Source organism: Marmota marmota, unplaced genomic scaffold (genome assembly GCF_001458135.2).
Source record: "Marmota marmota marmota unplaced genomic scaffold, marMar, whole genome shotgun sequence".
NCBI lineage: Eukaryota > Metazoa > Chordata > Mammalia > Rodentia > Sciuridae > Marmota > Marmota marmota.
The window spans coordinates 13,254,558-13,280,393 of record NW_026000101.1 but is presented as its reverse complement, the minus strand read 5'-3'; the positions used below and the strand labels follow the sequence as shown (position 1 = coordinate 13,280,393).

The 25,836-nt window shown below is 49.4% G+C and overlaps 1 protein-coding gene and 1 pseudogene across 1 annotated transcript in view; both read left to right on the top strand.

The window, feature by feature from the left end:
- Galnt12 (polypeptide N-acetylgalactosaminyltransferase 12) overlaps positions 1-6,794 on the top strand; it is a gene marked incomplete at its 5' end in the record, with an annotated part of 30,851 nt that extends 24,057 nt beyond the window's left edge. The window contains 3 exons of the mRNA XM_015492120.2: positions 2,051-2,164; positions 3,936-4,082; positions 6,122-6,794. Coding sequence (XP_015347606.1) covers positions 2,051-2,164; positions 3,936-4,082; positions 6,122-6,262 — 402 coding nt within the window. The remainder of the gene's footprint in view (positions 1-2,050; positions 2,165-3,935; positions 4,083-6,121) is intronic.
- A 17,683-nt stretch (positions 6,795-24,477) lies between these two features.
- On the top strand, positions 24,478-25,120 carry LOC107147628 (annotated as a pseudogene).
- Positions 25,121-25,836: the final 716 nt, after the last annotated feature.

Below are 25,836 nucleotides of genomic sequence, written 5' to 3'. Positions count from 1 at the left end.
TGGGTCCATGGGGGAACCACAGCCTGGATGATCCATTATGAGGCCTGCTGTCCGCCTCTGCAGAATGGTTTTGGTTGCCTTTGATAACCATTGCCTGGATCTGTTATTTCCAATGCAGTTGCTAAATGATGATTTTTCTCATTCTCTCATTTCTTGTGCCCTTATTAAGGAGTTGGTATCCACACAGGAAGGATTCACACAGAAGAGGCCTGATAAATTCTTTTGCCTTTCTCTTGATTTGCCTAGTTATTTTCCTACAGTTGTATCCAGTGGGTTTTGTTTGTTTGTTGGCCCATTTGTTCTTTGGCTCTTTCTTTTCTTGTGTATCACTGTAAAGTAGTGGGCTATTCTAAGTACTTGTGGGGCTGGGTTAATGCTCTTACCCTTCTGCATTCCACCATGTGAGAACATAGTGAGGGGGTCCTCATCAGACACTGGTTCCTTAATCTTGGCCTTTCCAGTCTCCAGAGCTGTGAGAAAATAACTTTCTGTTATAAGCTACCAGGTCTATGGTATTGTGTTAGATACCCTGTGTGTCCATATGGCCAACGTGTTTCAATCAATTCAGTCTTCCTTTTTATTTTTTTCAATATTCAAATCATTCCATCTTTGGCTAATGGAAGCCTTTTTTATTTTGGCTTCTGTGATCTTTGACCCCAGGACATTGGCCTTGATAACTTGCTAAGTTATCCCATGTTCATCTTAAATATTTCCTTCCTCTCCTCCCAGAAGCTCTGTCCTCTTTTGGCAGGAAACAGTATTCCAAGTCCGCATGGGTGCTGGTGGGGCCAGTCACTCCAGGTTGCCATGGCTTCTAGACCAGCGGTCCCACATAAACATAATATGAGCCAAAAAATGAATCATTTAAAAAATGTTAGCAACCCTATTAAATGAAGAAATTTAAAAAGTTAATAGCACATTTAAACCAGCTTATCAAAAAACATTAGCATTTCAATTTCAACATTATAGTTAATATCATAACTAATTCAAGAAAAATTAATTTCTTATTCTTTTAAAAATATTGTCTTAAAATCTGGCATGTATTTTATACATAGAGCCCTTCTCGGTTTGGATTCCTTCCATTTCAGTGACCACTGGACTCCATATGGGACAGTGGCTACCATGCAGACTAGTATAGCTCTGAGCTTTTTCAGTGGCTCAGAAAGGACATACATATCTTTGAGAAAAAAAAAAAAATCACCATCTTATTTGAACATCTTAAATTCAAATTTAATCTTACAAGATTTTGCTTCTTTGACATAATACTTTTATTTCTTTCTTCTTATTCAGAAAACCTTGATTTCTAACAATATTAACATCCTTACTTGCCAGGTGTGGTGGTACACACTTGTAATTCCAGCTACTCATGAGGCTTAGGCAGGAGGATCTCAAGTTCAAGGCCAGCCCAGGAAACTTACTGAAACCCTGTCTCAAAATAAAAAATAAAAAGGCTGGGAATATAGCACTCTGGATTCGATCCCCAATATTCCCCACCAAATACAAAAAACAACCCTGATTTGCTTTATCCCAAAATAAATAGTTTCCAAACAATGGCACAGTATCACATGGACAGTGTTAGACTAAATGAGGTTTTATGATTTCCTTGCACATCTGTTTGCCTATTGAATACATTTCACTGAGGAAAGGTTATCAAACATACTGTGCTCTGAAGTCATTTTAAAAAGTCCTTTCCTCTGTATCACCAGCTTGGTTTAGTTTGCTTAGTTAATCTCAGTTCAAGGCTATAACCCAGATGTATTTGGACCAGTGCAGCAATAAGGCTGCTATTGAGGAAGAAAGAGGAGCTTTCGGGCCTGCAAAGGTTAATCTCTCTATCCTCAGATTGATCATCTTAAAATGGGGGTAAAGATTCCTGCGACAGTTGAGAATGGGAAGATCTGTCAAACGGGACAGGGTTGTACAGGAGAAGGCTCTTGCCCGCGGGGCCAGGGTCTGAGACAGGCCCTCATGTTGTGGACCCTCCTCTGAGCTGGATGTGGGATCTATTGTCTGCATCTAGACCAAAATGCCACCTTTATGTCTGGTTTAGCTCCAGAACAGAGGAGTGAAAGACTACTGCTTTGACTATAACCCTCCCGATGAAAACCAAGTGGCAGGACAGCAGGTCATTCTCTACGTCTGTCACGGCCTGGGCCAGAACCAGGTAAGTGTGGGGCTTGAAAGAGGAACCTGGGGGCAAAGATCTGTACTTTTTTAAAAAAATCAAATGTCTGATTTTGTGGGGTGGGGGTTATAGCTCATGTGCTAGCATGTGTGAGGCCCTGGGTTCGATCTCCAGCAGTTCAAAAAATTTCTAAAACCTTTTTTGATTGTTTTTCTCATTATCGAAGTAAGATATGCTCACTAAGGAACACTTGGGGAAATTTAAAAAGTAGAAGTATGGGGTGAATGGCAAGTCCCAGAGAGACCACAGCTACAATTAAGATACATCTTCTTCCTGTTTTTGTCAATACACAAGCTTTATATTGTGTCTTTTAAATGGTTGTTATCATAACACCTATATATTTTATAATATGTTAACTTTATTGTACTTATATTATTAGATGTTCCTTGAGAACATCATTCCCCAGGATATTTCATTGTGTGCCTGTGTTACTGTTTAGTTAACTGGTTGTCTCCCTGTTTTTGTAATTATGAATAACTCTCTTCCACTAACATCTTTAGTTAGAGAGAAGGAGGAATAAAAAACAGATTTGCATTTTTTATGATTTCCTTAGAATGAATTCTTAAATGGAATTATAGGTTTTAATAAATAGTGCCATTCTTCAAACTGCAAGGAAACTGTCTCAGCTGGGGGCCCAGGTGGATCTTTCTGGATCAAGTGCTACTCATTAGACAGAGCAAGGGAGACAGTCCTGGAGGGTCTGAAGACCAGAACAGGAATCTCTGCCCAGGAAGGCAGATGGACCCACCAGGCAGGGCCTGCAGAGAATGATTGGATAACAGGAGGGGCGGCTGTGGACCACCAAAGCTTTGACTCTGCTAAGTAGTATCAGGCACCTGGGGATGATAGGAGGGGGGAGGTTCAGCAATTTTCTTCCAATCCAGATTCACCCGATTCCACTGGACCACAGGTCCCCTTATGTTCAGCAGTAAACTCGTCGTAGTTTGGGCCACTGCTACCTTTAATTACTGAGGCTCTTCTCACTTCTTGGAACACTGTTCCTCAGAGCTGATGGTAGCTGACTTGTACCATCAGCTTCCCAGGCCCATCTGCCCCGCTGAGTCCCAGCCTCCTGCTCTCCCAGCTCCCGGGGAGGGAGACATGTCTGAGAAACTTTGCTCCACAGGCCTTGGGACAGTCACTGTGTCACTGGTGGGGCAGGTAGGTGTCATGTCAAGAATGCAGCTCCCTAGGCCCATCTCAGATCGAAGGGGCTTTATCCCTGTCTGGGGTGGGGCCAGGAACCATTATGTTCCCAAGTGCTGTAGCTAGCTCTGGGTGCGTGGATGGGCCAAGTCTTCCCTGAGCAGTCCTGCTGCCTGCCCTGCACAGTACTTTCTCGTTTCCAGGCCCCTTTACATCCGTTATATTGGAGTGGGGGATGAGACCGAGGGAAAGGAGAGGGAGTGGCCAGTCCGGGTCACAGACAGCCCCCAAGTGCTAGCACAGGGATGTGTCCATTTTCTTTCCTGACCTTCCACACCAGCCCGTCCTCACATCCAGCAAGCAAGATGGGCACCAGCAGGGGCCACTCCACTGGTACCTGTCACACACTGCAGTAGAGGTCAGTTGAGCTATAGAAGAGGCCGGCTGAGCACTGGGGCCCGTGACAGAGCCCGATCAGACAGGTGATGGCTGTGGTGAGGGAGAGTGCTTGACCCCAGCCTCATACCTGTATCGGCCCCAGGTCAGTGGTCCCCTTTGTCCAGATCAGCAGGTAGTTGACCTGTGTTGCTTGCTCTGTTTTTAGTTTTTCGAGTACACATCCCAGAAGGAGATCCGCTATAACACCCACCAGCCAGAGGCCTGCATCACCGTGGAGCCGGGGACCGACGTCCTCATCATGCACCTCTGCGAGGATACTGTCCCCGAGAACCAGAAGTTCCTCCTGCGGGAGGTCAGTGAGCGCTCAGCCCCTCCCTGCTCAGTCTGGGGCTGTTGGGAAGCATGGAAGTCGGAGCTCTCCCTGGCCTAGTCCTGGGGGTCTCGGGCTGACCTACCCGGGCAGAGCAGGAACTTCACTGTGAACCCGAGGAGGTGACCCCAGCATCCTGTATTGGGAGTACTCCCTTCTCCCCTTCCAATCCTTCCCATTGTACTATGAGCTACAGAGGCCCCTGTGGGAAGTAGAACTCTCGGGGTGTCATCTGGAGATGGAATGGGGTTAAACCAAGAGAAGCAGCCCAAGGGGGGTGGATCTGAGGTTAGGTGCAGATACTAGTCACTGTACTTCTCTAAGCCTTTCTTTCCCCAGCTGTAAAATGGGCATAATAATTGCAGTCTTGTTTTTACTCTGAGGATTTGATGTGTACCCAGAAATCTTTGGAAGCGGTGAAGCTCTATAGAGATGAGTTGTTACTGGGGGTTATTACAACCAAGAAAACACGCTGGGATGCAGTTGGCTTTCTAAATGCTACTGACTCAGAACTGGGTGTTTTTTTCAGGCCCAGAAGGCACTGACGCTGACGCCCTGCAACAGGACTTTAAAAAGCACTCAGAGAAATAAACCCAAAGAAAATAATTTGATGGAAAATATTAGTTATCTTTTATCTCCCTGGGAAACTTTCATTCCCAACCTGGCCTCAGGGAGGGAAAGAGTCTTCTGTATGACTTATAAATGGGTTAATTCTAAGTATGACGAAAAGTTGGAATATGTTTTCCTATAGAAAAAAAAAATGTTATAATTAGCGATGGAATTTGCAGTCTCTGCCCAGAAACGCCAAGCACTGCAGTGCTGTCTATTTGATATAAGAAAATAGGAAGAAATACTTCAGCCTGTCCCCCAAAGCCAACCGTAAGCTGAGCTAAGTCCCCGAGGAGAAGTAATGCGTACTAGAAGCAATAAAATTGGTTTGACGTATCATTAAAAATTTTATCTTAAATCTCAGTGACCATTTAAGGAGAAGTTAGTTTCGAAGGGTGAGCAGGGAAGACTTTATTTAATTATTTACTTTTAAGTTTCACTGAAGGCAACTGCGAGCTCTTAGGAAAGGATTCCAGGTTAATAGCATCGAAATCCTATTATACATTTGATTTTGCTTCCAGGGCTTCTCCCCCCTTGCAGCTGGCAGGTGACTTGTTCCCCCTGTTTGCTGCTCCACCATGATTAACCTCATGCAAGCGGGGCCTTGAGTTTAGCCAGAGGCAGCAGACTGGGGCTGGGAGGGAGGCTGGCGGAGCTAGCTCAGCAAGGGCGGAGAGAGAGAGCAGGGAAGGTCCTGAGTGAAGATCATTGTCCTCTGACGTTTGGGGATTAGGACTGGCAGAGCCACTGCTTCTCACCCAGCCAGGTAACACGTGAGGAACTAGATCAGGTGGCCAAGGGACTTACTGCTCACCCAGCTGAGCTGTGGCTGAGCTGGACTATGGCCAAGTATCCTGACTCTTTTTAAATACATAAGAGAAAGATATCAGGGCTGGGGCTGGGGCTCACCGGTAGCACACTTGCCTGGCATGTGTGAGGCACTGGGTTCGATTCTCAGCACCACATATAAATAAGTAAAGGTCTATCAACAACTAAAAAAAATATTAAAAAAAAGAGAGAGAGAGAGAAAGGATCATCAGGGATGGAACTGGTTGACCTAAGAGAAGTGAAAGAGATAAAGGATCTTTGTTGTTTCCCTGAAGCAAGCAAAACAGAATAGGGATGAAAGGTAGGGTCTGACAGATCCAGGCTGGTAGCCAGCAGGTGGCGCCATCGGTCCCACCGTATGCAGGGCAGCCCCTGAAGTCTGTGCTTGCCTTGCTCTGCCCATAGGGGGCGGTCTTGAGTCGCCGTCACCTTGCAATTCATATTGACAGATGACCCTGCAATAAATATTTTTGAAATGATGAAAAAAAAAAATCACACCCTGAGCTCTTCAGAATTTGTTTTTAGAGAAAAGAGACTTTTCCAAGGGGTCCCTTGTATTGAACAATGTCTGTTATCCTTTGTAGGATGGTTCCTTATTTCACGAACAGTCCAAAAAATGTGTCCAGGCTGTGAAGAAGGAGTTTGGTAACAGTTTCATGCCACTCTTACGGGACTGCACCAATTTGGATGATCAGAAATGGTTCTTCAAGGAGCGCATGTCATGAAGCGTCACTGTGCCAAGCAGCCTTTGAGGGCCTCTGGACTGTGCCCAACAGAGACTTGTCAGTATGGTGACCACAGCCCACCACAAACTTGGCTGCTGTGCTTTTTTAAGGGACTTTACCATTTGTGAACATGTTGGATTTAGTAAGAAATGTGAATAAACTTTGTACTGATTTTGAAAACTTTTAAAATGTTCCCAAATACCCCATTTTTCAAGGGTAATCATAAGAGGTTGGTATTTGGAAAATTAAAACTTTATAATATTTTTCTATCCAGATATATATTCTATTGTTGTACTTTTTATTCTCATTAGTTTAAAAAAAAAAGATGAATCTTTTATTTTGGTACTTACAGAGATACCCAGGTATGAAGAGATTTGCAATGGACTTTGTACAAACTGGCCTGACCTCAAATGTTGGGTTAGTATTTTCTCAGTGTGGAGAGATGGACACAAGAGCATTGTATTGATTCCTTTCGGTCTGGAGATGCTCTCGATTTATTTAATAAAGAATGCTTTTGATTATCGTGTTGCTACCACAGTCAAAACTTTCATGTTGGCCAGAGGGGGACTAACCAAAGCCGAAATCTCAAACAGTTTGATTCGCCAAGGTAAATATAAACTTGAAAGGGGACTTCCAACAGGGCCTAGCAGGGGGGTGTCTGGTTGCTTTTAGTAATTACCAGTCTGACTTTAAAACCTGTTTCTGTCATTTACAGTTTTTATCACACAATCACGTCGGTATGAAATTCACTTCTCAAGTGTGTGCGTTAATAATATTTGATCATTTAAATCAGTGTCAGACTTTGGGCTGCAGCAGCACTGCGGAGTTTATCTCGGTAATTCTGATTTCAGAATGATCCCAGATCCACCTCATCACCTTTGTGGAGTCAACATGAATGACTAAAAAAAGAACCTATCAGGGCGCACGCCGGCGGCAGGTCTGGGTTCTTGTGCCAATCGATGTGAGAATGAAGTCCCATGTCTTCATTGATCAAAGAGCTTCGCCCTGGGTCTCAATCTCTTTTAGGAACATTCTCCTCCCTGTGAGATCCTAAGGGTTGGGGTTAACAGTCATCCAGAAACAACCAGTTGGTCTGGCTGGGATCCACCTGGTACGTCGTAACTACCCTGAACTTCAGTTTCCTATCAGTAAAATGGAGATGATGAGATCAGGATCAGGGTGGTCGTGAGGATTAAGTAACAGTGAACAGGTGAGGGCTTAGTCTAGTCCCTGGCACACAGCATAGGACTGTTAGGAAATGTGTTATTTATGGGGGTCGATTCTGGATTTCTTTATGGGTTGAGTGTCTGTTAAACTGAAGTGTTCTGCGGTTTCTCTTTTCTCCTTCTATTAAAATAGTGCTTTTTACACTTTCATGTGCACTGTGGGGATCTGCTGGCTTCTTGTTTGAAGGGAGGTTTGGATTCCACAGGTCTAGGATGGGGCTGAGGTTCTGTGTGCCCCACAAGCTCTTAAGGACCCATTGCTTCTGGTTTGTGGAACATATTTTTGAGTGGCAAGATCTTTTTTTTTTTTTGGTGGTGGTGGTGGTGGTAGCTACCGGGGATTGAACTCGGGGGCACTCAACCACTGAGCCACATCCCCAGCCCTATTCTGTATTTTATTTAGAGACAGTGTCTCACTGAGTTGCTTAGCACCTCACTTTCACTGAGGCTGGCTTTGAACTCCCGATCCTCCTGCCTCAGCCTCCCATGCCACTGGGATTATAGGTGTGCACCACTGTGCCCAGCTTGAGAAGCAAAATGTTAAAGGTGGAGTGAGAGGAGAGAGCTTCCGTTGTCCTGCAGGCCTGTCTTCCTTGAACGACACACTAGGTGGAGGTGTTGGCTCAGGAGATGTGACAGTGCTTTTGTGGGGGCCAAATCTGTTGGCCCAGCAAATCCTCCAAGTCAGAGAGTCGTGGGATGGGAGACCTGGGAGGCACCCAGAGATGACCTGGTGCCCAATGTGGCTGGTGGGGCAACTGAGGCCAGCAAGGGAAGGGCTTTGCCTGAGGTCACTCAGCAGGATAGGGACAGCGTTCTCTTTGCAGTACTTCACCATGTGGCAATCAGTGTTCTGAATTTGATCTGGGTTTGTAGTTTTCCTTCAAGTGTTAAGATGGGCCTCTCTCCTTTTAAACTGTACCTTTAAAATGTTTGCTTTGCTATACTATAGAAGTTATAAAGTCAAATTAGTTTCCAGGTTTGATGAAAACTTCTAAAGCTGGGGCTGTGGCTCAGTGGTAGAGCGCTTGCCCAGCACATGTGAGGCACTGGGTTCAGCATTACAAAATAAAATAATAATAAATAAAGTTATAAAAAAGTTTTAAAAAACATTCTAAAGACTTGTCCACATGGCTCGGTGTATCAAAGCCACAAGATAAGACGAATAGAAATACCAGCCTCTCACTGTCTCCTAATGTTTGTAAGACATTGTGCCCCAAATTTCTCATCTTTATACACAACTTTAGAAGCTATTTTAAAAACAAGTATCAGGCCGGGCATGTTGGTGCACACCTGTAATCCTAGCCACTCAGGAGGCTGAGGCAGGAGGATCATGAGTTCAAAGCCAGCCTCAGCAACTTCGAGGTGCTAAGCAACTCAGTGAGACCCTGTCTCTAAGTAAGATACAAAATAGGGCTGGGATGTGGCTCAGTGGTTGAGTGCCCCTGAGTTCAATCCCCAATATCCACCCCATCAAAAAAAAAAAAAAAATCAGTTTATCTGATCTTGTAAGGTGAGTTGGTGAGGATGGTGGCCTCCTGTCAGTGGCTGCTAATCGTAATCATAACAGTGACAATAATAATACCAGGAACTGGGCACTGCTCTCACACGTGAATGCAAGAACTTCATTCTCAGAACACCCAGGGACACAGGCACTGGGCCACACAAGACCTGGGGTTGAGAGGTGAAGATGCTGGGGTTCAGGGAGGGTAGGGCACTGCTCTGAGGTCACACAGCTAGTAAGTGGCAGTGCTGGGGTTTGCCTGTAGTCTTACTCCGGGCTCTGTCACTGCTCTGTCCTGCCTCTGGGAGCGGGGGAGGGACAACTCACTGAGTCCCGCAGCTCCTACCCCGACCCAGGGCCAAGCCTCACTCTTGGCCTGCTTACACAACATGCCAGCCACGGCGTGACAGTGAAGGATGAGCTGTCCCCTTGCAGAGCACGGGAGGCCGTGGCTGATTTACATCTCTGGGCAAGTACACTTTCTTCTGCGAGTGTCGACCAGGGACAGTGGGCCACGTGCAGAGCTTCTGGGGGAACTGACCCTACCTTCCGCGATGTGCTTCTGTCCAGGTGGGACTGTGTTTTGGCCCCTGCCCACCCTCCACCCTTTCTCTTTAAAAAGGGGTGGTTTCCCCTGTGAAGATTCCTGCTCTGTCACCAGAGAGGCCACAGTCAGGGACCAAGCCAGCTGCAGCTGCTCCGCCCAGCCCTCATCCATCTCCAGATGCTCGGTACCCCGGGGACGGAGGGTCCTGTCCCAGCGGCAGGATGGTGATTTCTCTGTGAATCATCTTGAACTTTCTTTTGCAGGGCAGGGGTCAGTGGAAGAGGCTGTGCCTGCGAGGGTTAAGGCAGCTATTTCAGCCTCCCCTGAAGGACTTGCCAGATGGGTGTGCCTCTGGGCAGCTCCGGCTGATTGCAGGCCCCACTGGCTTCCAATTGCCAACTGTTATAAAAGAAAGCAAGTCACTGGGTTTAGGCTCTGCGGGGACTTCAGGAGGGGCCACGCTCACCTTCCTCCTGACGCAGGAACCCTTCCTCCCTGTCTCTCGCTGACCCTAGCTGGTCCTCTGCCAGGAGGGGAGGTCCTCCCTTGGCACGCCACCCCATCTGCTCCTGGGTGGCTTCCTAATGAAGCTGGATGTCACTGCAGCTGCCCTTATTGCTCTGGACCCCTTTGGAGGCCACCCAGCAATGTCTGCCCTCCCTGCTCCAGGACAGCCCCTCCGAGAGGATGTGTCCCAAATATCCTGTGCCCCAGGCTGGCCACCCCAGCGTCTTCAGACCATCATTGTGGGGTGTGGATTCCAAGGGATTGGGAGGGAGTGAGGGCAGATGTCTGTGTAAATTCTTCTGCATGTCACGAGAGGGGCAGGCTCTGTTCTTCGTCTCTGCAGACATCCAGGCCAGCCCAGGCTGACCCCAGATGCCCACCTTGTGGCTGATAAAACCACCTAGGTGGGCTGTCGGATGGGGAGAGGTGGAGTGTGTGTGTATGTGTGTGTGTGTGTGTGTGAAGGACGTAGCTGATGGCTTAAGAGAACACAACCTTTCATTTTCCAACGTAGGAAGTCTGTAATAATGGCCTAGAATTGAAAAATTCCGAGAAAGGAGGGTTAATAATTGAAACACGAGGCAAATCCAGGAAGAAGTAGTTGAAAGAGTTGAGAGTGAAGCGTCTCTCCGGAGCCCAGCGTGGGGTGACAAGGGGTGAGGAGAGGTAGGACAGGGGCCTGTTGATTTTATTATACACCTTGAGAATGATTTGGCTTTTTAAGCTCAGTGCACATCTTCCTTTTGTATAAATCATCTTTAAAAATTCATCCACGTGGAGGCTGAATCCAAATTCTTATTAGTAGTGTGTTAGTCCGTTTTCCATCTCCGTGACAAAACACCTGAAGAAAAGCAACTTAAAGGAGGAAAGAGGTATCTTGGCTTATGGTTTCAGAGGTCTCAGTCCATGATTATTGGGTCCATTGGTTTGGGAGTGAGGTGAAAGGTGTGACACAGGAAAGCTGCTCAGCCCATGGCAGCCAGGTAAGAGAGAGAGTGTATGGGTGGGGAGAGAGAGAGAGAGAGAGCGCCAGCCAGCCAGTGATACTCCAGTGACCTACTTCCTCCAGGTAGGACCCACCTTCTAGTTCCCACCACGTCCCACTGGAGCCATCAGCTGGAGAACCAAGCTTTTCACACTTGAGTTTTGGGGGGGGACATTTACGATCTGAACATGACGAGTGGGCCAACAGCTAAGGACTGAGATCTGACTTTTGGGGGGCATGAGAGATTGAAAAGAAGTCAAAACTTGCAGTAGTTCAGACTTGGACATGAATTCTATTTGGTTGCTTGGACTTGGGGCAATTGGTGCCACGATTTCCCAGTGTCCCTCTAAGACATCACCGCGTCATGAGATATGAGGGCCAAGCTGGGAGAATGGAGCACCCGGCGGCATCGGGGCTCAGGGACGGAGCAGACGAGGTCTCCAGGTTGCCCCCTTCCCGAGGCAGCCTGGGGACCAGAGCCCTGCTGGGAGCAACGGGGAGAAGCCTGTTGCCACCAACAGAACAAAAGAGGGCTCCGCGGAGGCTGCTGCTGCCCCATCTCTCCCTCTGCAGGGACCAACTTCTACTTTGCCTCTGATCATTAGTTGTGCTTTCTGGGAAAACTGCATCCAAACCGCAGGTGGCTCGCAGGGTCACTTCAGTGCCACCTTTTCGCTGTAGAGTTGGGGACGCTGCGTCCTGAGAGGGCCACCGGAAGGGGCTGGCTCATCCTTCATGCCTGGAGGAGACCCGTGCAGGGCCCTCAGCCACTGCAGACTCTCGCTGGCCACAGGGTCTGGAAGACTCTTTGGAACCAGGAACTGGAGGGAATAAAGCTGCCTTTTCCAGGGACGATTCTGGACATTTCTGGGAACCTGTCTGCAGAACAAGTTGATTTATGGGGACCCAGCTGTGAGGAGCTGTGCTAAACAGGAATCGGAGGAGATCCACTCCAGATGTGGCCTCATTAAACAGGGGTGGGACGAGAGGGCCCAGGGCTCCTCAGGTCTGATGGGCTGTGGAGGCCTCGAAGCCACGCAGGAAGGAGGCCCAGGACCAGGGGCACCAAGCTGCTGACTCTGAGTTGGTGCACAGCAGGACTCGTCCTGAGGGGACCTGAAGGCCCAGAGAGGGACAGCACTGGCCCAGCATGACACTGCCACCGGGTCCAGTGTCTGTCCCATCACCCACCTGTCTCCTGCCCCTAGGGTGTGCCCTTTAGAACCCAACTCAAAGCTGTTTTTAATTACAAGTCCAAGGAGGCTCGACTCCACCACGTTCTGACAGTGAGATGGGCCCTACTGTGAAGGGCAGGGCCAGGCCACACTGCTGTCACCCGGACAGGGAGCCTAACTGGCCCTCCCTGAGACATGGCTCCCAAGATCTTGACGACACCTTCTGTTGGGGCTCCTTTCCTGGCATGGGACTCCATGGGTCCCTGTCAGGATGTCTGCTGTTTGTCCTCCAAGGCCAGGGCCGGGTGGGCTGCAGGGAGGGCCCTGGGGAGCTCTCCTACTGAGCCCGTCTCTTGGGGATGTCTTTCAGTCTGGGAGAGCGTGGCAGCTAGATCCACGCTGGGAGAATCTCGTTTGAGCTGGCCTCCCACTCTCACCACAGTCCTTATGTGTGTGGGGTGGGGAGGTGAGGGGCGGGTGGTGGCTCACACTTCCTTTTCTCAGATTTTACTTATTTATTATTCATTCATTCATTCATTCATTCGTTTATTATTTTTTGGTTCTAGGGATTGAACCCAGGGGCATTTTATCACTGAGCCACATCCCCAGCCCTTTTTATTTTAATTTTTTTTTTAATTTGAAATCAGAGTCTCACTAAGTTGCTTCCAGCCTCGTTAAGTAGCTGAGGCTGGCTTTGAAACTGTAATCCTCCTGCCTCAGCCTCCCAAACTGCTAGGATTACAGGCATGTGCCACCATGCTCAGCCTTTCCCAGATTATTTTCAAAATACAAGGTCACTGCTGAAAACCTGGAAACTGTACAAGATGCTCCCTAAGTCCTCACTATGCAAAGACAGAGCTGTTTGGAAGCATTTCTTCTGGCTGTTGTCACGATTCCTTTTATTTGGCTGAAATTGGTACCATGATAGCTTTTGCCCAGTGAATGCAGTTCTATCCCTCTATAACAGGGGTTCAGGTGCCTGGAGTCAACGTGCATCCCCAGATTCTTCTCACTCCTGAGAGATAACTCAACTTTACCTTACATGCCAAGGTTTATGACAACCATTGAAATTATTACCATTTATCTAAGTGCATGGTGCTGATGATCATACATTACCTTGTTTAATTTTCTTTTGTCTTTTTTTTAAAGAGAGAGAGAGAGAGAGAGAGAGAGAGAGAGAGAGAGAGAGAGAATTTTTTAATATTTATTTTTTAGTTCTCGGTGGACACAACATCTTTGTTTGTACGTGGTGCTGAGGATCGAACCCGGGCCGCACGCATGCCAGGCGAGCGCACTACCGCTTGAGCCACATCCCCAGCCCACCTTGTTTAATTTTCATGACAAACTAATGGAAGGAGGAACTGAGATTCAGAGGAAATGGTCCCCATTTGGGCTGATGGGAACTGAGTTTAGTGAGATTATGGCCTCCTTTAAACGGACTGCTCTGTCTCTATTAATGCAGCCAGAGGATACAGTTGCTTTCATGACAGCTCATCAAGACGGCCTCTTGAATGGCATTCATGCAAAACAAGCCTTTACATGGGTGGGTGACAAATTCATCTCATTCATCCTGGCTCCCAGCTATCTTCGTTCCTTTATGAAATCTGAGGCAGAATGACTCTCACAGAATTCCTAGCAATAATTTTAAAACCCAGTACAGCACCTGGCACAGAACACACACCCAATACCTAGCGGCTATTATGATATCAGGTGAGTGACATTGTTTGGTGCCCTTGGCTTCCCTCTGCTCCTCACAAAGCACTAAGTGGAACAATGTGCTAAAAGTAGCCTCACACTAAAGAGGGTGCGTCTGCTGCAGTTGGTCTCTGAGGTGGCTTCCAGAAACATCCTTCCTCTCCAGGAACTGGCAGAAGCAAGAAGTCAAGAAGATGCTTGGGGACTTGGTCCATCTGACCCTTCCTGGCCCTGCTCTCCGGGGGGCCTCACTGTCCCCTACTGGCTGGTGGCATAGGGAGGACTGTCGCTGGGGAGGAGAAGACCCTTCCCTCAGCACCCAGACCCGGCCCTGCTGCTTCTCCCGCTGCCAAGGAGAACCACGTGGCCCAGAGGAGACAGTCCCTCTGGCGGGTGGAGCTGTTGAAACGGATCTTAAAATAGGGGTTGGATTTTCATTTTTGGTTGTTTGCTAAATTTGGTCCCAATCCTGTCTTCTGGTTCTAAAACAGGAGGAAGGAAGCGGCTGACCTGGGGGAAGCTTCCGGGAGGAGAGAAGGCCCCGCTTCTCCGCCCATCTGGTGCTTCCAGAGCTCTAGGAAGTCGCTGGGTAGGAATGGGGGGGCAGGTATGGCCCTGAGGATGCCCACGGTCTCCCCCGCTGGGAACTCGGTGTCAGGTAGTATCCACAGCCATGACAACTCGCCAAGGCTACTGGTCTCCTCGTGTGCCAGGCCACCCGGGGACCAAGACCCACTAGGCCCCAGGCGATTGTGATTCCAGGTGGGCACAGAGTGGGAGGAGGACCCTGGAGCAGGGAGTGACCCTGTCTTTGTTTTTAGGGGTGGCACGTATCCATCACGAATGGCCAAGTAGCCTGTGGACAGGGCGGGGAACGTGCCGTGGGCAGTGCTGTTTCTGGAATGTGGGAAGGAGAGCCGGGAGGGGACGCGCAGCCTGGCTGGGTCCACATCCTGGAGCACCGGTGACGGTGGCAACCCAAGGAGTTTCATTCCCACCTTGGAGGCCAGGAGGGGCAGTGGCCTTCCTGGTGAGCGCAAGGCTGCAGCTGGTCCTCGCTTCCATCATCCTTCCTGTCGGGTCCAACCCCCTGGGCAGGCTGCAGAGGGCTGGGATGCTGTCACACTGTGGTTTGGCTTCTGTCCCAACCCTGAACCAAGCCTCCCCCACCAAGGTCAGGGACCTCTCATTTGCTCAATCCCTTGAAAAAAATTTTTTTTCTCATGTTTCTGCACCTCCTTGCTGCATTTGCCCCCATTTATCATTGTTCCCTGTTGAAATTCCCTCCTCCTGTGGCCACCGCATCTCTTGGTCCCCATCCACTCCAGACCCTTCCTCTCAATCTCTTCTGTGGGCTTCTTTTCCAACATTTTTGAGCCACACTTCCCAGGATGTTCTTGCTGAGTGACCGCAGACAGGTGTGGCTCTGACACGGACAGCTGCCTGCGTCTATCAGGAGGATTTGGACTCCGCTTCAAGTACTGGCAACCTGAAAAGCAGCGGGTGGACCAAGGTGGAGGCTTTATTTTCTTAGGTGAAGGATGTTTCCAAGTTCATGCTCAACATCAACAGTGAAGGACTCACTCGTGCACTGTGGGGAGGAGGAGACGGTGGGCGCAGTCTCAGCTCACGTCATGTTGCCCCTTAGCCTCAAAGAAGGCTGGGAGAGGAGGTTTTTCTACCTGGCACCTTGCCATCCTAAGCAAATGTAAGGTATTGCTAGGAAGGAAGAAGGGGACAGTAGGTGCTGGGTAGGGGCACTCTGGCAGAACTTTTTTCAAGAGTTGTCATGGTAGAGTGCATGCAAAAGGCCCTGGGTTCAATCCCCAGCACTGCAAAAAAAAAAAAATCATAGAAAAAGTACATGGAATAAAGTTTAAAAAAAAAGAAAAAAGATCATGAAGAGCCCACCCTGGCTTACAGGAACACTAGAGATGTTTACCACCCTGTGAAGTTGCTGGGACACAGAGACAGGCAATGCCACACCCCAGGGACATCCAAGACTTCCCTGGGCCTCCGAGTCCCCATCTCCCATTGCCATATTTCCTCTAAGTATGGCCAGGGGTCCCACTGCATGAGGAGCATGAGGAGGGGGTTACCAGGAGAGGTGCAGCAGTGGTCACTGTCATCCCCGTTTGGAGCTGCTGGTCCTGTGTCCTGGCAGGTGTTGGCTATGCGATAACCAGCAGACACTATGGGCCCTGCAGGGCTCTGTCACTATCCCGGTGTGAGAGCCTGGCACAGATTGCTTTCATTTACATTATAGTGACTATATTACTAGCACTGCTTCAGTGTTCAGGTTTCACGACCAACTTGGGCAGTGGAGGGTGCAGAACAGTGTCAGACGAGAAGAGAGAGCTGGTGCTGCAGGATGCAGGCCTGGCATGGCTCACTTTGGGTCCCGGAGGCTGTTCCGCTGCCTGATCCTAAAGAGCAAGGGGAGGGAGCAGGAGACTTCTCTGGAGCATATTCGCTGTTCATGCCACAGGGAGCCAGATGGGCTGCCGTTTTACACCTCCCCCTCATCACCTGGACGTGCCCATTCCCCATCTCTCTGCAGCCTGCCTCTCCTACACTGCTGCCTGCTGGCCACCTCCTGCTGCCTGCTGGCCACCTCCGGCTGCCTGCTGGCCAGCTCCCTCTGCTCCTCCCACAAGTGCTGCAAAGACAGCACGTTCTAATCTGGACTCTTCATCTTGTCCTCCCCTAACTTTCTGTTCTTCCTCCCATGTCGTCCTCAAAGCCAGGGAGATGTGGTTTAGCTGCTGGCGTTTATTCCCTTTAAGAGCCCAACCTTTCCTGGCCGTCCACCCCTTCCCCCTGGGTCTCTGTGGTGCAGGGTGGAGCTCCCGGCTGGGGCCCAGTCAGTCAGCACAGCTTCAGTGATTGGCTCAGGAGTGAGCACGTGACCGAAGCTGGTCCAATCAGAGCCGCCCTCGGAACTTTCCTGGGCTCTTGTTTGCTTTTGTTGGATTTGAACCTGGAGGGACAGAGCTCGGGACGTGCTGGCTGCCATCTTGAGACGCAGTGGAAGAACCACCAAGGATGGCGTCAGTACCGGGTGCCCGAGCCAACAGGGCGAGGGAACTCAGGGTGACCTGGTTTGAGGCCCTGGATCCCAGGGTGCCTGAGACCCACCCTCCGGTGTTCAAGCGTAGGAACCACTGCGCCCCCCTTTATCTCATTTGAAAGGTCAAATTGATTAGGTTTCCAGCCCCTGGGGACTAAAAGTTGCTGTGTCACTGAGGACAGCACCATTTATTTAAGAACCCAAGGCCCACCCCTCAGCTCGCTGTCCACCCACCCAAGGGTCCGGAAACGCTCTCAGGTCTGCCACCATCTCTTTACCAGGCCCCTGTCCACTATGCCCATTGCTACTAGCTGGGTTCAGGACTGTATCCTCCCTTGCCTGAGCCATGGACGGTGACCATAAGTGGCCTCTTCAGACTTGAGGTCTCCATCTCTCCCTCCCCCCAGCCTGGTCCTTCTAAAAGCAGAGCTGTCCCTGGCACAGCGCTCACTGCTTCTCAGCTCATATGTTCAAGGAAGGACCTTGGTGGCCTTGTCCCCAGCTCAGCCTGTGGCCTCGCCTCCTGGCCCCTCCATCCAGCACCTGCATGTCCCTGATAGAGGGGAAGGTCTCACTTCTTCCCCCTCTTGGAGCCTCAGTTTTCCATTCTGTCATCTGGGGACAGAGCCTGACCTGTCTGCCTTACCAGGGTTGTTATAGGTATCAAAGGAAAAGCAACGGAGTGTGTAAAAGATCTGTTAGACCACGAAGTGCTCTTTGGAGGGGTGTCAGGATGCCATCAGTGACTCATGTTCCGAGATCTCCTGGTGTGCAACACTCCCAACCATGTTGTGAGGAATGAGGGTTCCCAGGTCCAGAGCTCTGGGAATTCATGGTCCCTGTGGGGTCCATGGGTGAGCTGACATGTTTCGATGCCCCTAAGCACACAGACTGATGCTCCAAGCAACAGTCTTTCAATTGCTGATGACAAAAACCCAACTCAAACTGGATTTAAAATGGAATTTATTGTCACAAAGAAGTAAAAAGGGCTTCAGGCATAGTTGCATCCAGGATTCCAAGTCAAGGGCTTGGTCTCTTTTTCTTTCTGCTTCCCTCTGCTGGATTCATGCTGAGGCAGGCTCCCCATTCCAAAAAGTGACCCCGGAAGCTCCAAGTTTCTGCCATTCTTATAGCTAGCAATCTCAATATTTTCAGTAAAAATTTGGGAATTGAGTTTCACTAGGATTTGGGGAGTTTAAAGACCCATCCTGGATCCTTCACTGTGGTGAAGGACACCAGATGGACATGAGTTCCATTTCAGTCCTGAGCTGGAATGGAGTCAGCACTGGCTGACCGGGAGTGGGGAGAGGTAGCTGAGTGGAACAGGGAGGAGGGATGGATGCCAAGAAACTAATTAAATGCCTGGGCAGGGTGAGTGGGAAACCATGAGGTTGGGGGAGTTCATCCTTGGGGTGCCTTTCCTCCTCTTTGGTGCTGTCCTCCACCAAGGCACATTCGCTCAGAGTGGCACTGAACTGCTTAGAGGTGCCCCACCTGCAGACTGTCAGTTGGGGGAAGGAGCCAGGAGGTCAGGCCCAGCTCAGCCCAGCAAGCCGGCATTACAGAATGGTGGGAGGAGGCTGCGAAGTCCTGGCGGTCCTCTGGACCCCCTCCCTGATGCCAGCTGCCTGGCTGTAGCTAATTCCAGAGGAGGGCCAGTTGGAAGACGAGGCTGAGGCAGCTGGCTGTGAGAGGAAGGGGTCCAGGTGGGGCTCAGGAAAACTGAGGGTTAGGCTGAGCTGGGTGGTAACTCACGTTGGGATCGGCTCTAACTGGACCACTTTGGCAGTGTGCCATCTGAGCCCAGACTTATGCTTAGAAGGGCCCCTTGGAGTTTAATGGTCCGCTGTTATGCCCTGAGATTCTTCAGACTCTTAAACAAGAAGCCCCGATATTCATTCAGCACTAAGCTCCAAGAGTTACGTAGGTGGTTCTGGTCTCGGTCTCCCCCTCTGGGTGGGAGGTGATGGAGTGGAGGACCATGGGGTTCGCAGTAGACCCTACTGATGGCAGAAGCTGCAGGTCTGTTAGCTATTCTGGGACTCTCGGTAGGTCACCTAGAAAACTGCCCAGTGTTGCCACCGTGTCTCCTCCTCCTCCAAAGAAGCCCCTGTCCTTGGAGAAGGGGCAGAGGAGCTAGAGCTGGGACCCGCATCAAGGACACCAGATTTTCCCTTGTCGCTGTCTGTCTGGCCCCTTGCCACTCAAAGTGTGGGCCATGAATCATCAACCTGGGTGTCCACTGAGCCTGCTAGAAGTGCAGAGTCTTCAGCCTCCCCCCCAGACCTACTGATCTGCATTTTAGCATAAGTCTGAGATGCTCTGAGGAACCTGCCCCAGCTTATTCCCGGGGCCTCAGCACTGGGGCATACTGTACCCAGGTGCCAATGAAAACGCAGAGCTGGAGAAATACAGGTGTACTCACTAGGACTACCATGACAAGTATCCCAGACCCAGTGTCTTAAACAACAGAAATTGGTTTCCTCACAATTTTGTGGCAGAGGTCCAGGATCAAGGTCATGATAGGGCTGGTTTCTTCTGAGGCCTCTCTGTATGGCTGGTGGGTGCACCTTCTATCTCATGATCACGTGGGCTTCTCTCTGTTCTTCCTGGTGTCCCGATGGCCTCTTTTATGACGACTGGATGAAGGTTCCCAGGGAACCCACTTAACTTACTGACCTCTGTAAAGAGCCTATATACAAACAGTCACATTCTGAGGTTCTGGTGGTTGGGACCGCACTGTATAAATTTGGATGTACATAAACAGGATGTACATAAAAATGCGACAGAGAGCAGGATCCTTTGAGCACCTACCCTGTGCCAGGTTTGGAGCCAGGCATTCTGCAGATTTTCCTCACTTAATCTCCAAACAACTCAGACAGATCTAAGGGGAGCCAGGAACACTGTTAAGGTCCCTTTATGTGTCCGGAAATGTATATAGGTCACTTCACTGAGTCCCCACTGAAAAGTCTCACCCTCACAGACATGGAAACTGAGGCCCAGAGATGGGGAGGATGAGCTTGAGGCTATTTAGGGCTGGAAACTGGGCTCAGGTATCTGCTCCCCAAGTTCATCTCTCTCCCTCTACCTCCGCAGTGCTCCTTGGGAATAGCCATCATACAAGTCACATGACCCGTGACATTCTAGGAATGGGAGGGTCTTTAATTGTGAAAAATAAAAAATAAAAAAAATAAAAAACAGTGGAAAACATACAAAGGCACCTGCTGTCCTGGCTCAGACATGCTTCCGTTTCTCTGTGTTCTCATGAGGGGTGGTCCCCAGCACAGTACCCCAGGTGCATGCAGTCTGGCCAGCTCCAGCCATGTGTTCTGGATGTCAGCCTTCACGATCGCAGCTCTGGGGACATGCATGTAACACCACAGATACGCTGAACTGGGGTCAACTCAGACTCCAGATCTTCTGTGAACAGCTGCCCAGTCTTATCAGAAGGGGCCTGACCCCTCAAGCTTCCAAGAGCAGCCTCATCCTGCTCAGTGGGACTTTTGTGTAAGAAATGAACTGCACTGGGTTCAAGCCATGATTATTTGTGTTGCTCTGCTCAGCCCTGTTGCAGCCCAACCCATGAACTTCCTCAAGGCACTTTAATTCAAAGAGGCAAGTAGAGGGTCGGGTGAACAGGAAAGCATAGAATTTGCAAAGACCCTGAAGAGATCTTTTTTCTCTCTGCTGTTTCCCTTCTCTTTTTCCATTTCTCCCTTTTTTTCCACCCAGTCTGTAAACATTTATTGTCTTCCTCTTATCTACCTGGCTGGATACTGAGATCATTAGAGTGTACCACCTGCTGGAGAGAGAGAGAGAGAGAGAGAGAGAGAGAGAGAGAGAGAGAGAGAGAGAGGAAGAAAAAGAAAGAAAGGAAGGAAGAAAGAAAGAAAGAAAGAAAGAAAGAAAGAAAGAAAGAAAGAAAGAAAGAAAGAAACAACTATTCTCCAAGTCCATGTTCCAAGATCTCCGTGGAGGCCTTGACAGGTGTTGACAGATGGGTGTCACCAAAGAAGCAGCTACACTGGCCTGGGAACCCAGGAGGGCAGGAATCTGGGGGCTACCACTTGAGCTGATCCAGAATGGGTTAGAGGTTTTCAGAAACAGACAGCAAGGAAGGACATTCCAAGCAGAGCAGATTGCGCATGCCACACCTCGGGAGTGAGCAAGAGCTTGGAGCATGGGGACCTGTGGGCTCGGGTCACCTCATTGGGCTTGGGTTGGTGGGCATGGCAGGGGAGGGTCAGGGAGGGACTGTGATGGCAGTGAGGTCTGGAAAAGGGAGCTGCTCAAGGATTTGCATTGCTGCAGAGTGCCACGCCAGAGGTTGCCTTCCTTCTGAGGAGGGCTGAGCAAGGAGAAACAACTGCTTTGCAAACAAACACCTCTTGTATTTATTTCCTCTGTTTCCTCGCATCTCCCAGCTTTTCTCCCCTGAATACGATGCCTCCTGGTTTCACTTAATTTCCACAGGAAACTAGAAAGAGCAACATCCGACAAATTCCCCCTAACTTGCTCCAGATTTCCAAGGTCAAGAATATGGCCCCTGAGGGGGGCCATCGTCAGAGGCGATGGCCTCAGAATTGGTGGGCTTGTGACAAGCTCCTTGTGGCAACAGGGTCCCCACTTCAGTTCCCTGCACACTACAGATGTTCAGCAGGGATTCTGCTGGGAGCATAATTAGTGGCTAAGGCAGCCCCTGGAGAGGGGAGCCTGGGCCTGTTCCCACGGGCTCCTGCCCAGCACGACAGTGCTCCTGAGTTTCATATTCCTGGGAGAGGGGGCGGCTGGGCAAGTCCTCCAAGTCCCCAGCTGCTGTTTCTGCGCGGAAGGCTGCCCTGGCTCTCCTCACATGGCCTTGGGACTTTGGCCTCCCAGCCATAGGGACGTTCCTTGTTTTGTTCACAGCTGCACAATCACAGGAGGCAGCTTGGAGCTGACCTAAGGACTGGCTTCTGGTTCTTGGGAAAGCAGCTCCTCTCCCTGAGCCTCAGTTTCCTCATCTGTAGGATGGCCCGGTGACTCTAAGGTGGTACACAGACTCAGGAGATAAGCAGATGAGGCCTGAGTCCTCCCTGAGCCACTTGGTGGCTGCATGGTCCTGGGCAGGTCCCTAACCTTGCTGGCCAACAAGTTCTCATCAGTCCATGAGGATGAGGGACCAGGTAGCCTCAGGTTTTAGGGCCTGGTGATGACAGGAGCATCCCCTCCACCAGGATGCTGAGGTCTTACGTCCTCTCTTATGACAAAAGAGTTTGAAGCTCTTGCCTGTGGGAACTAAGCAGGGTGAGTGCAAAAGATCCAGCCTTTACCCACTGCCCAGTCCCTGTCCCCAGTCTCCACAGAGCAAAAGAATATTCTTCTACAGTGTAACTGGTTGGCTCCTTAGAGGTCCCCAGGGCCTGTGGGATCCTGAACATGCTCTTCCCTCTCACTTATTCTGGCTCCTTGCAGACCATAAACAGTCCACGTGTGGCCTTCACGGGACCCTGCCCCAGGGGCCGCACTGAGGGCTGGTTAGGGTCAGAGTCGGGTGGGGTTTAGCTTCTCTAGAGTGTCCATCTGCTTCCCAGGCCTCCAGCCAGGGGGAAAAAAGGGTGTCAGTACAGGGTAGTGTCAGTCCCCAGGACCCCCTTTGAAGGTGCTGCCTCCAGCCACTGGCCCCCCTAGGGCAGTTCCTGCCTCTTCCAGCTTTCCAATGGCTCTTTCCCCTCTTTCGAACGTGAGTGTCCCCTTGCCTCTGTCTGCGTGGCTTTCCCAACATCCCGTTGGTCTCCTGCCCTAGTCTCTCCCAGCCCCTGGCTCTGTCTCTTCAGAGAACCCACCATATTTGTGACTACACGTGAATCTTGTACTTTCCCATTTGTCACCGGCTCTTGCAGTGAGTTATAAGTGTGAGGAGGCCAGAGGTTGCAGCCTGGCCTTGCCTTGCCAAGTACAGCACCCGGAGCACAGTTGGCTCTTTATAAATAATTGTTGAATACTCGAGAGAATGACTGAGTCACCACAAAGCCTGTGGGGCATATGCGAACTTTGGGGCCAACATCGTGGGTACAGACCCTGCCCTGCTCTGGGCTTTGGAGGACAAGCTATTTTCCCCCCATTCCTGGGGCAGAGGATGACCATCAGCCCCCTGGGGATGAAGCATTTCTGAGAGGTCAAGGAAGAGGAGGATTATGATGTGCCTGTTGGACTTGACCATGGAAGGTCACATGACCTTGAGCAGTTCTGAAGAAGTAGAAAACCAGGCTGCAAGGGAGTGAGCAAGGAGTCCAGGAAGTGGGACTATCGACTATCTCTAGACACCAGCCCAGGGATGGGAGGGGAGATGACATTCGCTATTTCTGGCCAAGCAGGATCACATCAAAATTAATTTGGGAAAGTTTCTGAATAATAAAAGTGATTCATCTGTGGGATGATTAGCAAAATAAGGGATCTCAAAGGCCAGTGGACTCCAACACTGCTCTCTTATTCAATCGAGGAGGTGCCTGAGGCTCAGAGAGGGGAGAGCACATGGTGGGTGAGGAAGCCGGCCATGTTTGAACTCAGGCTTCTGTCTGCCCAGCTCAGAGCTCTCTTTCCATATTCCATTTCTTTCTTTCCTTTGTCCTTTCTAAACAGCCTTTACTGGCTCCAGGAAATGGAAAGGATAGTTATTTTTAGTTTATTCAAAATGAAAAAAATGGGTAATGGGGTTTTCTTCCCCTGTATATCAAATCCAAAGTGCGTCTTATGTAAGAGCTCAATGGCTGAAAAATGGCTTCACAGGAGGAACAAAGATTCCTTTGAATATTAACAGCTCCAGGGGGAGCCCCCCAATTGGCCCAAAGGACTGGGCTCAGCTCTCCTCACCTCCCCGACTGAGAATGCTGGGCAGTGCTGCACGCGTGAGTGTGTGTTGTGTTTGTGCATGGGTGTGAGTGCACAGGTGAGCACACAGTGGTGCAGAGCAGGGCCCCTCAGTGGAGAGATTTCCAGGGCACCCTGAACCTGAACCTTCTCGATGCTGATTATGGTGACTCTCAGTAACTGGTGTACTTACAGCATCAGATGTGCCATCTCAGTCATTTCTAAGTGCTCAGGGCAGGAGCCTTAAGCGCGTTCACATGGGCATGCAACCACCGCCACCATCCCTTTCCGGAAGTCATCTTGCAAGACTGAAACTCAAACCATTAGCAATAATTCCCCCTTCCCGTCTCCCCCACCCCCACCACCACCATTACAGTTTCTGTCTCTGTGGGTTTGGTCATACTTGGGGGGTGCTCTCTGTGCTCCAACCCCCCCCCCCCGCTAGGAACTATCTGCTGACAGGGCAAGCGTCCCTGGGAAGAAAGCACTTCACACTTTGTCGTCACTTTCTCTTTCATGCCAATCAGTGATTTCTCAGGAGCAGGTTGTGATGGGGGAGGGGTGGCCCTGATTGAAGACCCTGTTTGACAAAGGGTGGGAAGAAGGAGAGACATTAATGACAGAGGGGTAAAATCATCCTGCCCTGCCACCACCAGCATGGAGACTTCGTGTAGAGTCCCATTCTTAGGACTCAAATGTCCCAATCCCCTAGGTGCACAAGCCATCCGCCGTGATAGTGCATGCTCTCATGCTGTCTTATTTCCTCACCACCAGAGGAACAAGGTGTGGCGTAATTGTTGACCCTCCAAGTGTTGGCTTTATGACTGATGATCACGGGCGTCAGAGGCCAGTAGCTTCCTTAGACTACAGAACAATGGACAATATATTACAGAAGGACTTGCATTCAGCTTCCTGTCTACAATGGAAGGCTTAGGTTTCAGAATCCTGGACCAATTCAATAAACCACATATTCCAAAATTCAAGAGATTTCTTCTTCTATTTACTGGAGTCTTCCATATCCTACTGAGTTTTTTCGTGGTTGGAGTATTCATGAAAACAGAGCTGCTGGACTGTCTGATGGATTAAAATTCTTTTAGAGAAGAAGTCAGTGGGGACTGGATGTCTTCCTGTTGATGAACTTTTTAAAGACTGTACCCATCACCCATCCTCTACTATGAAATGTGGAAAAGAATGAAGGGCAACAGTAAAAGAAGTATCAAATGAAAGCAGGAAACATATTAAAGCGTGGACCAGAACTTTCTTGGTATTGGAGACAGTTTATCACAGTATTTTTTCCTACTGACCCATCTGATGTACCAACAAAGTTAAGTGGCTTGTTTGTATTAGTTTCTCATTTCTTAAATATTTTGCACTTCTAGAATTACAATATTGGATAAAGTGATTATTTTTTACAACTCCCTTGACATTTTTTGGAGATATTTCTAATGTTCAGAAATTAATGGCTGAAAGATCCCATAAAACTCCAGAACTCTGGTCTGCTGATCAGCTTCCTTGATGGTGATCTGCCTGTGCCTTTAAACAGTGTGTGTGCTAGCATGTCATTTCATGTACGGATGCAAGACTGTTTCTGCTACAGTAAGATTTATGAAGGGAGAAATTAATAATTTTTCTAAATAAGAAAAATGCCTGAAAAATATTGGTGGGATCATTACAAGTGAACCTAAGGGACAGCCACTAGTTTCATAAGGGACTCCTGCTAAATTTATGTCTCTGGATCTGTTGACCTCATGTCTTGCTCTTGACTTGAGTCTCTGGGGCATTGTAACTGAGAGGCCCTCTAATGACTACTAGCAATACTCATAATAACTCTCTAAAACTCGGGTTTCCATCTTCAATTTAGGATGCTCTTTTATCTCTATTATTTTATTTGATTAAAATGACAGTAGCATTTGAAATCATGCAGGTGGGGAAACTGAGGCTCAGTGGGCCGAAGGGCTGCTCAGAGCACCTGTTCACTTACTGCTTAGGGTTATAGAATCACTTGTGATGGCACCG